Source organism: Triplophysa dalaica, chromosome 6 (assembly GCF_015846415.1).
Source record: "Triplophysa dalaica isolate WHDGS20190420 chromosome 6, ASM1584641v1, whole genome shotgun sequence".
NCBI lineage: Eukaryota > Metazoa > Chordata > Actinopteri > Cypriniformes > Nemacheilidae > Triplophysa > Triplophysa dalaica.
Window position 1 is genome coordinate 23542851 of NC_079547.1, and position 12955 is coordinate 23555805.

At 40.0% G+C, this 12955-nt stretch overlaps 1 protein-coding gene across 6 annotated transcripts in view; it reads right to left on the bottom strand.

The window, feature by feature from the left end:
* Positions 1-840: 840 nt before the first annotated feature.
* The window catches only part of phc2b (polyhomeotic homolog 2b (Drosophila)), a 31512-nt gene continuing 19397 nt past the window's right edge, over positions 841-12955 (bottom strand). For 5 of the 6 annotated variants that reach the window (XM_056751414.1, XM_056751413.1, XM_056751411.1 and 2 more), the window contains 13 exons: positions 12697-12855; positions 12509-12586; positions 12196-12357; positions 11782-11931; positions 11244-11508; positions 5276-5655; positions 5031-5190; positions 3532-3737; positions 3170-3302; positions 2859-2979; positions 2590-2704; positions 2202-2478; positions 841-1848 (listed from right to left, as the gene is read on the bottom strand). In XM_056751414.1, coding sequence (XP_056607392.1) covers positions 1694-1848; positions 2202-2478; positions 2590-2704; positions 2859-2979; positions 3170-3302; positions 3532-3737; positions 5031-5190; positions 5276-5655; positions 11244-11508; positions 11782-11931; positions 12196-12357; positions 12509-12586; positions 12697-12855 — 2361 coding nt within the window. In that variant the 3' untranslated portion in view covers positions 841-1693. The remainder of the gene's footprint in view (positions 1849-2201; positions 2479-2589; positions 2705-2858; positions 2980-3169; positions 3303-3531; positions 3738-5030; positions 5191-5275; positions 5656-11243; positions 11509-11781; positions 11932-12195; positions 12358-12508; positions 12587-12696; positions 12856-12955) is intronic. The other variant, XM_056751415.1, reaches the window with a different exon arrangement.

Sequence of the window (12955 nt, forward strand, 5' to 3'; positions counted from 1 at the left end):
ATGGGAGCGGGTTTCAATGGGCAGGAGGCGGGACTTGGAAAGTTTATAAAGTGAGATTCTTTGTCCAGCAGCGAGCAAGATCTCCTCCCCCCTCAGGTCTGGACATTCACAAATGAATGCACTTCCCCCGCCCCCGATTTTCATTAAAATCAACATTTCGTTGTATGATCCTCGAGTTCGCTCAAAAAAGTCGTTTTAAACGCTGAAAATAGTTTGACGAAAGAGTTGTAAAGCTAACCATATTTGGAGCTGAGATAAGCATCCAGGGAAAGAGAGAGAGGAATGCTTGCGCAGTTCGAGTGTCAAGTATCGCGAGAGTTGGAAAGCATAGCTTTTTACCAGTTTATAATATTTCTCTCGCGGTACGACGACGTCATGGACTAATCGGTCTGCGCATTGTCACACGAAGCCGAATACGCATATTAAATGTATTTTAGTATGTTTTTTTTGTTTAAATAAAAATGTAGAAATGTTATTTATTTGAATGTTATAACACTTTGCAGTGTTTTTTGCCTAGATGCATTTGTGCCACCTTGTGGTGGTTTATTTTACTACAACACATTCGATGAAAAGTGACCAAAATGTTTCTGGACATAATTATGTACATTTTACCGTTTAAATATTTAGAGTCATATAGTTATTCGTGGAATTAGATTTCGTTTTTAAACAATAAATATATATTGAATTGATAGAAATTCACATATTCTGGTTGTTAACCAGTCGAACATGCCCGTCTTAATGTGATTTTCTACGTCATACATCATACTAAAATGATCAAGTAAGATGTTATAATAGATTACAATCTACTCTGTCAAGAGTAGAAAAAAATGCATAGACACATACAGTAAATCCTTCATTAAAAAATGTTATATTACAAATTTGATTCATCTGATAAATACAGGCATTTCACAAAGCATTGTACTAAACAAAAACACATCACAATCCTATCAACATACAATGACAAATCCCAGCACGATTAAAAACAACCAAGCATCATTCTCAATGTTCAAGTTAAATACAATCTCATGTGCATCTCAGGACCAGGTTAAGATGGATGGAGCATGTCTGTACTGACACACAGCATGAGATGCTGTGACAGGAACGTTTCCGTACTGTTGGTATCCTTTTTCAGGTTCAAAACTGAATAATGTTTCTGTGCTTCTATTATTCAAGTCTTCTGAAAGCAACCGTGACAGATAAATAGCACCGATTTGCTGCGATTACAACCCTGTAACAAATACTCACACACAAAGGTAAGAATAATTTACTTCAACATTTATACAAAAGCATCTGCCATGTACAATAAGACGTGAGAATAAAAGTCATACCTGAAAACAATAAAAAATAATGTACAGCTCAGATATACAGTATCTGTTACAGAATGTGGGATTATGAACCCACATCATGGTTCTGCTCGGGCATCGGCCGCGTTTGATCTTCAATACCCAAATATTTATGATCACCAGGTAAGCCACAAATCTCTGATCCATCTTTTTTTTTAATCAATTTACGATCCATCCATTTGGTATAAATCATTTGTGCGATTCTTCATAGGTAGGCGAGTCATTTTCTGCCTGAATTCACTTCAGTTCTTGTGACGAAGAAGTGCAGGTTTACACTTCACAAAGATATATTTATTTATATACAGTATATTTAAAAAATGTTGTAGTGCAGTTGGGGTGTCAAGTTTAGACTAGGAATCTTTTAGCATGTTAATGCGGGCGAAGATCTTCAGGGCGGGTCCCAATTTAATATTCATGGCACTCATTAGGTGGTCTTCCTTCAATAGCAGCATGGCCTGTCCGTCGATCTCCTGAGAACGAAACTCATCTGCAATCTCCTGGCAACCTGTTATGATCGTAACAATAAAGAGACTTTAACCTTGGAACAGTAGAGACTGACAAAACATAATCTATCTAAAGATCAAATGGACAAATACAACGGCGATAAATGTCTGTTTTTTATATGGGGATAAACAAAAGCCATTTTTAAATAAACATGATTTTCCGTCATGCCAAATGTTAAGTCAAACTTAAATGTTAGCATCAAAGTCTAAAAGAAGGAATATGCGTGGCATTATAGCAGTTGTGATGATCAAGTGGTTGCTAGGGTGTTCTGGACAGCTGCTAAGATCTCCGCCTTAGGGATGCTAATTGATGGACAAATAAATACGAGATTTTCCTATCCAAATGAACACTTACCGGGCAAAGAGCGGATAAACTCAAACACCTCCTGCACATTCCATTTGGTGGGGTCACACGGCAGGAAGTGCTGACGGAGGAGAGGAAGTTCCTCGGGATCATTAGCGACGACCCCACCCTGAGAGCCGATTGGTCCAGAACTGGCTGCTGATAGCGGTGACGTTGCTTCCTCATAGCTGGAGATATCCGAACAGGGACTGGACTCTCCTTGACTGGGCTGAGATTGAAGTGGCGAGGACACAGATTCGCCCTGAGATTGCTGAGACACAGAGAGCCTCTGGAGAGAAAACAAAACTTGGTGTTATTTATAATAAATGAAAAATTATATTTACATATCGATGAAACGAAGTGCTGAAATCAGCCACAATTGTCAAAATGTAAAGTTCACCTGTTTTTTGGCCTCCCTGCCTCTGTGACTGTGAGATCTCCTCCTCCACCGATTGGCTGTTTTAGTTCTGTCTGGGTGGAACAGACCAATCCGCTTTGTGCAACCAACATTGTACCTGATTAAGGATATGAATTATAACTTTGGGAGCGCTTGGAACGCTGGTACGCTCATTTAAAAAGACGAACCATGTAAAGAAATGTCTTAAATAACTCCATTATGATTTCCCAGGTATGTAATGGTAAACAAACATGAATCTATTGTCGCTTTACCTTTTAGCACAGACCATGGAACAGAACCGTTTTGACCCCCTAAATTTGTAGGCAAAATCGACCCATCCGCAGAGTTCACAGGTGAGCTTGGGCTCGTCTGGCTCCTCCTGAGCTATTGTGTCTGACGAAACAAAACAACATTATACGACGCATGCTCATTTCTACCGGGTTGCATTGGCTTTTTAAATAATCTTTAGAACGGTGCAGAATTATTAAAAACCTATTGAGCCTCACAACTTTCTTTTCCCAGTGTGCATCTCCCAAAACCAATATCACCAGTATGTTCTGAATGAACTGAACACAGTTTTCACCTTGTGGTCCAGTCTCCTCTGTGTCCGAGTTTGTGGCACTGAAGGAATTACTGCTGGTGGTTTTCTCCGGATCAGAGGGAAGCTGAGTGTCTGGTTTCTTGGGGCTGTCTGCCCGAACAGGAGGTCTCTCCACCTGACAACACACCAGTTAACTTGAGCATTGCTTAACATACAATGATAAAACCAGAACAGCCACAATAAATCTGCTTCAGTATGCTTGACGAGTGAATACGTAATGATATAAAATGAAAAGAATGAATCCATCATGGGGCGGTTACCCATGCTCAGTGCCACCACCATATGTATAACTGTAACCTACACTTATTTGCATCCGGTTCACATCACCATGACTGTATACTCACTGGAAACGGCTCGGCTCCCTCCTGGATAACAAAGCCCTCGATGACATGTGTCAGCACATGTGGCTTTACTATGGCCTGAGGGGGTTTGTTCTCGCCGTTTTGCGGCGCGCTTCCAGTCACGACTGCCGGCGGCTCGCTCGAGGCTCCCGGGGTCATGGCCGGGGTCACCTGCGGTCCGGGGGGTTCGCACGCTGTCTCCACAGAGGCTGGAAGCAAACAGAGCATCCGAATGATCACCATAGCAACCACGACAACATCATTCGCACAAACACGGGCGGTCACCAATAACATGAGAAATAAGTGCCCATGGATTGCTTAAATAACATCGATACATTTAAAAGCGCTTTAAATACAATTTGATTACACACAATTGCATTATTATAGAAATAAACCAAAGCAACCCTAAAAAGTCGAACAACGTCATCTTAGAATGAAGTTGCTGTCAAAACCGCTTAAAATAAACGCAGAACACTTTATAATTATCAACAAACACTTCATGTAAGCGGTCGCGTACGCGTCACACGCGTCGCGTTTTCACCCGCGATCCCGGTTAAATCAGCTCCCTTTTGAAGTTTTAATATATCATCTATTCGGCCGAAATACCAAACACCCCCGAATGACCTAAACTCCACAAAACACGGCTTACCCACAATGCGCAATAGGAAGTCATTTGCCCGAGGCGCGCGCTTCAGATCCGTCTCAAAACGCGAGGGAAGTCTCATTCCCACCGCCTCTGATGCTGCAGACAGTGAACGTTTCCAGCCTGCGCCACGCGTTCACTTCCACGCAGCTCGAAGCGTGCGCTCTGCGCCTTTTGTAGCGCCCCACGCCCACGCGCATACGCAACCTCCACATTGTGCCAGAAAGGCGGATCAATGTTTCCCAAGGCTGGCAGCAGACAACTTGTAGATCACATGACTCTGGAGGTTTGTGTGTAAGACTCAAAATGCACCATTATAAGGGAGCATTTGTTAGTATTTCTATGCATCAGAAAGTCACTTTTTTATTAAATCTCAGTTGGTGAAATAGCAACTATTGAGTCAGTGACTTGGCAACGAGGGAGTCACACAGTATGTGTCGGGCATACCAAGCAGGTGATCTACCAGTTAAGCTCCCAGCCCACGCTGTTTCAAGCCGGGCACGGATGGAACCTCTAGAGTCACGTGACCTGTCGGTTCTGGCCTTGTTTAATGGGATTCACACACTGCCCTCGGTCCTCCCACATCTTCCTATTCCCCAGCGGAGCGTAAACACGAAGAGAAATCCGGTTTACAACGTGGGAGTGGGAAGGCTTGTAATTTGGCATGCCTGTGGTTGTTTTATTCCCTAAACTGCCTGGGATTTTGGACACATGAAGGGATAGTTCACGCAAAAAAAGCAATTCTGTCATAGTTCACATTCTTAAATTGTTTTTTGGATCGTTTTTATATCTCGATTATTGGTTACGAATCCTTTAATAAAACTCTCCTTTTTTCTTGTGATTTTTGTTCTCACTGTACCTTGCGTTTGAGACGTAGCGTTAGCAGTTTCGGCTTTGGATTGTTCTGGAGGGTCCGTGCCCTGGGATGTTGTAGTCGGATGCACTTGCACCGGTGGGCACATCTCTCTTAAAACCAGAGATGTGGGTTTATCCTTATCATCCTGAGCTAGTCGTGAAGCCTTAACAGAGAGACAGAATAATGAGTCGCGTCTCACATCGATAAAATATGAAAAGGTGCCCTGTGTCTAGTTAACATCTCTTTACCTGGCTTTGTGTGGGTTGGATCTGGAGGTTGATGGCTGTCAGCTGCACCGGTTGCGCTTTGGCGTGCGCCAGGCCCGAGTGAGAGCCATGTTGACCGATGCTATGATGGCTAATGGTGGAATGGAAGATGGTAGCTTGATGACTTTGCGTTGATCCCTGGGTGTAAAGCCCCGGTTTGGGGAGAACCGGAATGATCCCTGCTATGGTGGTGGTCTGGGTGGTGTTCTGGATGGTCAATGAGCCTGTTTGTTGGTGAGGCTGGACGGAGGCGGTCTGTAGTAATTGGGGATGGGTTCTGGAAGTGGGCGGGGCTTGTGGATGAATGATAAACTGTTGAGGCTGTTGTTTGATCAGGGCCTGGGGCTGGATCTGAGCGTACGCTGGAATCAGAAACCACAGACAAACACTTCATTAACAAACGTATGTGGTCTAACATCACCTCACATTATATTAAGAGCAAACCAAATGACAATTGTAAGCGTATCGCTTACCTCGCATCTCCATATTTCGTGTTTTTTTGCCATAAATCATTATTATTAGTCACCCTTTATGTTTGTCACTGGGTTTAGCAAATATTCAATAAATAAAAAGAATTCAAAAGTGCTTTTCAACTTGGACAACACAGTAGCAATAATTTGAATTTTTTTTTTTCCATTTCCTTAAAAACAAAAAGAATTTGGTGGTACGAGGTTTTCCGAAGGACAGCGACGATGAGGAATTTAGTGATATCATATCTAAGGAAATGAATAAAACTGTATTCATAAGTATTTATTCTGGATACTTAATAAAATCACATTCTAAAACATGCTAGCATTCATCTGGTTGTGATCTTCTCTAAAATATTCCTCTTGGAATGAGAAAGACGCGCTTACAAATTAACAGAGAGTTACAAAAGTTACTGTTAATTAGACATTTTATTTTAATTTCATTACATCTTCATTCGGTAACGTAATCGCCGTCTCTGTTTTAACCATAAAATGTCAGGTTCCTTTACGTACATTTCATGATCTAGTCAAATAACATCATTTTACAGAAAGCTTAAATTATAAATCATCATTATAAGCGTATTGTGGTGAATAAGGGAAAGATAGTATATCCTTGCTCGAGAACGATTTTTTTATTGTTTTGAAAAAAGCTACAGATTATATCTTTAAACAGGTAATTGTTTATCATTTTAATTGTTTAACATAAAAATCATCTGAGTAATCGAATCATATTTCTCATTTTATTACAAAAAATTTAGCTGACAACAATAGAAAAAATATACATTTAATAAAAACACATAATTTATATCATGCCATATGGCTCGAACACGTGTTATTACGTGTCTTTGGTGTGTTATAAGTTGCCCATGCTTGTATTAGACACGTAAAATTGCAAAAATTAAAGTGTCGTAACAGAAGATGCATTCTATCTTAAAACAAATGCTCACCCAGACCTGCCTGAAAGGCCTTGTGTAACAACATCCCCACAAATCTATATCAGTTCATGGTATTATTTGACTAAGACCGCCCAAATCTAAACGCAAGTAAGGTGGGTGTACTTGTACATCTCATTGTATGTCACCGCCACAGCGATGTCGCAGAGATGCTGCGTGTTTCGTTGGGAAAAGGACGACTCTTTGTTTGGCCTGCCAAAAGATGAGACAATCGAATGGTTGCATTTGCAAATGTAGACACGTAAAAGACACTCGTAATAATCAGTTGTAACACTGGTTGATCTAGAAGGGCTAAAGCACTCAAGTTTTTTATTATGTTACCATTCCCTGCTGTAAAGCGAGCTTGTTTCTATCTCACACAAACTCTGTATGATGTATGTGGTGGTTTGTTTATAGTCTTTATAACTTCGTTTATAAAAGGTAAATCAGTTAGCTATAGTTTTTAACTATTTAACATAATATACTTTTAATAAAACCTTACCAATCCTTTACATTCTGCTCAAGTCGCAGTGGCAAATTTGATGTATTGGCTTTATTTATCTTCCTTTTCCGCATCAGATTCGGGTTTAAATTGATAAAAAGAAGTACCGATGACATTTTATCACCTGTCAGCACAATTGCTTTGGAACCTGATGTTCCGAATATGGTAAGAGGCGTTACATTTCTGTCACAGGCTTGCAGTATTCGACCAATCATGCCACACCTTGCTTTTCAGAGGCATGAGCTTTGTAAAAAATCTGCACGTTTCGGAGAGGCGGGGCAAGGAGGAGAAACAAACATGCACGATATGTGGAAAATACAGCGTTTTGCACCTTAAATCATGTATACACATTGAATTAAATCTAAAACAAACGATAATATTAATTTAGCCATGTCATTTGACCCATTTAAGATATCCGAGCACGCCAACACACCAAAAAAAAGAGAACCTCAAATGTTTATGACCACTCTGTGATGACTCTGAAGAGTCTTTACAACACAAACAGGAGAAACTGAATGACTGAATGGTGTGGGATTGTGTGTAGAGGTCTTAATGTTCTGTGATCATTTCTCACTCTGTGTTACTTCCGGATGTTAAGTAAGAAAGAGTTGATGAGTTTTTCCCTTCAGAGAGCAATCCTGGAAAACCCCAAACTTTCCTTCATGACTTTCTGCCCTACGCCGAACATCGGCACAAAATATCACACGTGTGTTTAAAAAATGTGAAAACCCTACAACAACTGATTCATGTCAACACATGAATCTCACACATGTCTCCTGTAAACTCTCAGAGGATATCTCCACAACATGTGTCAGACTGTGTTCGTGTTTGATCCAAAGTCAAAAATTCTTACGAAACAAACTCCGACATCTGTCATCTCGGTCTAAGATTTAGCTGGTTGTCAAAGTTCAATCCCATCTAGTTTTATGGTTAAAACCACACACTACCCATATTAAATTAATAGCTATTAAACCATTTTTTCTAACATTTTTGAAAAGAGATGAATGAGGCCATGTTCTCTGTTGCGTTTATGTCTTCCGATCTATGAAAAAGCAACCACAAAGAGACACAATTTTCCTCCAAGGCATCCGTTCTAAAAGAAAAACGAATGTTGTACTTTTTCAATACAGTACACTGCAAGAGTATATTACAATGTTTTTTGGCTCTTTATCAGTCACATTTTCTTTGCGAGCCACAACGTGTGGGTGTTTGCTAAAAGATGGTTCAGCAGAATTAGGACATGACAAATTCAGTATACTTGAGCATAGTTTCTAAACCTGGACCCACACAAACAACATAAATGGGATTGAATGATCGGTTGCAAATCTTAGACGACATCGAAAGCCTGTTCGCAGCGTGACGTTTGAAAGGATTTTGACTGGCTATAAATGTTTTTAATAGCACATTTATAAAACATTTATAAATGTGTTCATCAATGATTAATAAGTCATTTACAAATGCGTTATAAAGCAGTTATTACTGCATAAATAAACAGGGGGTTAACGAAATACCTGACAAATAGTCAGCCATTTTTAACTCGCATGTTATAAATTTTCTTATAATTTTATTTCTTATGTCACTTTTCAAACCATATTGCTTACCTGATCCGATTCAGATCTTGATGCTTAGCCAAAGCTGTAATTTCTCGCTTGCCAAAATAAATGCATCAAACTCTTGATCCCCTTTTAAGGCTAAATGCACAAAGGTTGTTGTAAACTTGTTTGTTTACGATGTTTTATTAATGATTCAATCACTTCCGATAGTTAATCAAAACCAGAAAACATTTATTTATTTTTTATTTACAGCCAATGAAAGTGCACTTTAAAGAAAAGTGGATGCCTCTGAAGTATTCACATTTATTAAGCATTCATAACACGCGAGTGAACAATGGCTCACTATTTGGCAGGTATTTTGTTAGTATCCCTTTTTATTTATGCAGTTTAAACTGCTTTATAATGCATTTGTAAATGACTTATTAATCATTAATGAACACATTTACAAATGCTTTATAAAGGGCACCTTAATGTAAAGCGCTACTGATGTTTTATATCGTCTGGAAAAAGTCATATAGTATGTGTAGTTGTGTGTATACTGGTTTGGATTCGGTTTTTAAAACTTTATGGTTACCGTCCTTTGAAAGGCTCTTATATAGAGGAAAGGATGTTTATTATAACAAAAAATGCATTTTCTGCTTTTTAGTTGTATATGCTTTTATTCCATAAAATAAATCCTTTTAGTGTTCACATCCCAATGAATAGTGAATGCTATTCAAAGGTTCAGTAACAGGAATATTGAGACACTTCTAATAAGAAAAAGGACAGAATGTGTTCTCATTTCTCTGAATGATGCACTGGAGAAAACGGCATTGAGACATATATCACAACAACCGCAACGGCACTCAGGAGCTCAATGCCATAGCAACAACATTTATCCCTACACGCACACACACGCGCACATGCACACACATGCACACGTACACACCAGGTGGCTGTTTACACAACTCTTCAGATTGAAGAGCCACTCATACACTTCTCACTCCTTTATTCATTCTGTTTATTTTTTGTCATTTGTGTACACACATGCTGTATCATACACCAAGCACCTGCGACTGCTGAATGACATAGATGTGACAAAGGTAAAGCTCTTAGAAGTACAATACCTATGGAAAAACAAAACAAGAGTCACAATCTAGCAGATCAAATTTGATTTAAAATGTACTATTTACCAAGCAAAGACATTGGTAAAAACACAAAGCACTTTTTTGTTTCATCTGCCAAACTAGAACCCCTGCAGCCCCTGCAAGCTTCGGCACGCCCTAGTACCCGTTTCCAAACGTGTATTTTAAGTGTTCCGTGTGAAGGGTTAAAGTGACAGACCTGATGGATGATGGATGGCGTGCGTGTCAGATTTTGACGGATATGACGAGTGTCCTTCAAAGGCCATGTATCCATTAAAACACTTGAACAAAAGCCATGCAGAACAAATTTAGCCTTAGGTGGTATTTTTTCAACTCCATCTCACCTTTCACAAGTCAATTCACAGACATTTCTATAAGCTTAGAGGCGACACGTCTTCAGGCAAATTGGCAAAATGACTTAATCCTTTAAAAATAAGACCCCAAAGACAAAGTTAGATGAACACAAAGTTATGATATGTAGTTTTATTAATATTTTTATAGGGCTGTTAACGTTAACAATATTTTTTTTTCAGATTAACACATTCAAAATATTTAACGCAATTAAAGCAGCATTAAATTATAATAATAGACAGCTTCTAGCTGTGGGACGCAGCAAAACGCAACGCTAGGTCCTGTCTGGTGTATACAGTCATGGGCTAAAGGCTGCGTCAGTGAATCTCTGTCAGAACCTGTCAGACAGCGCACAAGTATTAAAGGCCCCATTTTTTCGCTGTTTTCAAAGCTTTGATTGTGTTTTTTGGGCGTTTAACAATGGATGTTCATGTTCCTAGTTTCAAAAAAACCTTTATATTTCACATTTTTCAAGACTATTTTACATTATTGTACATTACTTTTATGTTGCTACTCTACTTTATATATTTTTATATCTAATTTGAAGTTTTAGTTCGGTTTTTATTCATATTCTGTTATTTTTGGACCTCAACTTAAACATGCTTCAGTTTCCTGTTACGGCATCATATTTCGGTTCTATATAGTTTTGCAAAGAATATTAAGTTTGTTATTTGATTGGATTTCAATTAAAACTTATTAGGATTTTTTTATATATTTCAATTTAGTTTAGTAAACTATAACAACTTTGGAGGAATGTACTGTAAATACTACATTTGTTTAAAGCATTTGAAAACTTTATCCAAAAAGTGGCCTCAAAAGTAAGACTCATGCACTAAAATAAAGAAATAAATACTGTACATAAATAAATCAACAATGCAATAAAAAACATTTACGATTTGATGGGTAACATTTTTTAAAGCTCTTATCGACACCCCAGTGAAAATGACCTTGGGACAAAGTGATAAAAAGTAAATTAGTTTGTAAACTTTTGGTGGCAGCTGTATATAATCTGTAAGTGTACCTGGTGCGATCAGGTGATGTGAAGAGGAGACACTACGGCTCATGTTCAACGCTTTCATTTCCGTCTGTGCTTCAATCTCTCCTTTCTTCCTGTCCTCTGAGGAAGCCGTGGTCAAGTTGCTCTTCCCGGCTCCGGCGCCTGAGCTGGGGGTCTTGATGAGCGGGGTGGGTTGGATGGAGACCGGGGTCTGCTTTAAACTAAGAGCCTGAAGGCCTGCAGAGGTGGAAGACGCCCCCTGCTGGTTGCGCAGGGTGAGATTTTGTACCTGAGACACAAATGTAAAAAAAAACGCAAAATTGTTCAAGGTGAATGTGAACGTTTGCATTTTCGGTATGTCATCATTTTATAATGAGAGCTAAAGAGAATAGAGGTGTTGGAGTTTTAAAATGCAGATCGACTTGTGATAGAAACATGCCTTTGGGATTTTTTTGACTGTATTGCGTAGATGCACAGATGTGAATTTGTACTATTGAAAGGCTGTGTGTGTGTTTTAGTACTTCAGTGCGTCTAGTATATCAGTCTCTATATGTGTGTGTACCTGTGCAGATGCAGATTGTGTGCTGTTGACTGCATTAGTGTCGGACTGCAGAGCGGTTACTGTGGCTGTAGGTGCGAGGATCAGCTGTGAGGAGAGAGGAACGGCTCGGCCCAGACTCCTGGCCACATGTACCAAGTTGCTTTGCTGAGCCTGTAAGCACACACACGTGCCAAGACACTCTTCAATGTTATATTGTCAGAAATCTATCCATGACACAGTGTCTGGACAATGCACATCATTACAAATCACATATACAAAAAAATAGAAATACAGAAAGCAGCACATGTGTCAAATTCTAGACGTTCAGTTATACATCATACGGATGGCTTTATGCCCGCATGTCATGGAGAGAATTAAAAGTCAGTTTCGCGAACAGCCGGACGTTTGCGCTTCTGGGACCGCGCATGTGCTTACCATCTGTGCCCGCAGGTACATCTGGGCTTGGCTCGCCGTCAAGGTGGAGCTGGATGCATTGCCTAGCAACACAGCTTGCTGGGAGATCCCAGAGGGGGCGGAGTTTACGCTCTGAGCGCGACTGATCAACTGAGCAGCGGCGGGGGAAGTGGTTAAATTAATCTGTGAGAGTGAGAGACACAGGTGTGACATGAAAAACCTCAACATCTTTTACACTTTAATGGCACACTCTTTCTTTTATCAGTGCATGTTTCTTGTGAATCAAACCCACAAGCCTTGCAATCCTAACGTAGAGATGAAAAAAAGAGCTTACTGTGGTCTGCGACGGTCCGCTCTGAGTAGACGAGGTCCCGTTCTGGTTTGAATTCTGTCTACCGGCTGCAAAACTGGCCTGAGAGAAAAATAAATCCGAAAAAAGCACCTTATTACGCTGCTCAGTAAGATACATTAATGGGGTAATGTTGTTTGTGTTCATTTGGGATGTCAGGAGATGCTTCGCACCTGCTGCACTGCTGCCAGACTCTGCAGCTGCGCCGTACTGAGGTGCTGCTGCTGTAATGCGGCCGTCTGTAGCATCAGATGCTGCTGTTGAGCCGCATACATCTGCTGCAGGTACTGCGCCGCTGTGTTGGGCTGCCGCTGCAAGGCCTGCTGGATCACCTGCCATTCAACACACACACACACATATATATTGTGTTAGTATTGTTATAAAAAATAGAGACCTTTATTAGTTCTTTATTAAGAATACTTTTATTTAATT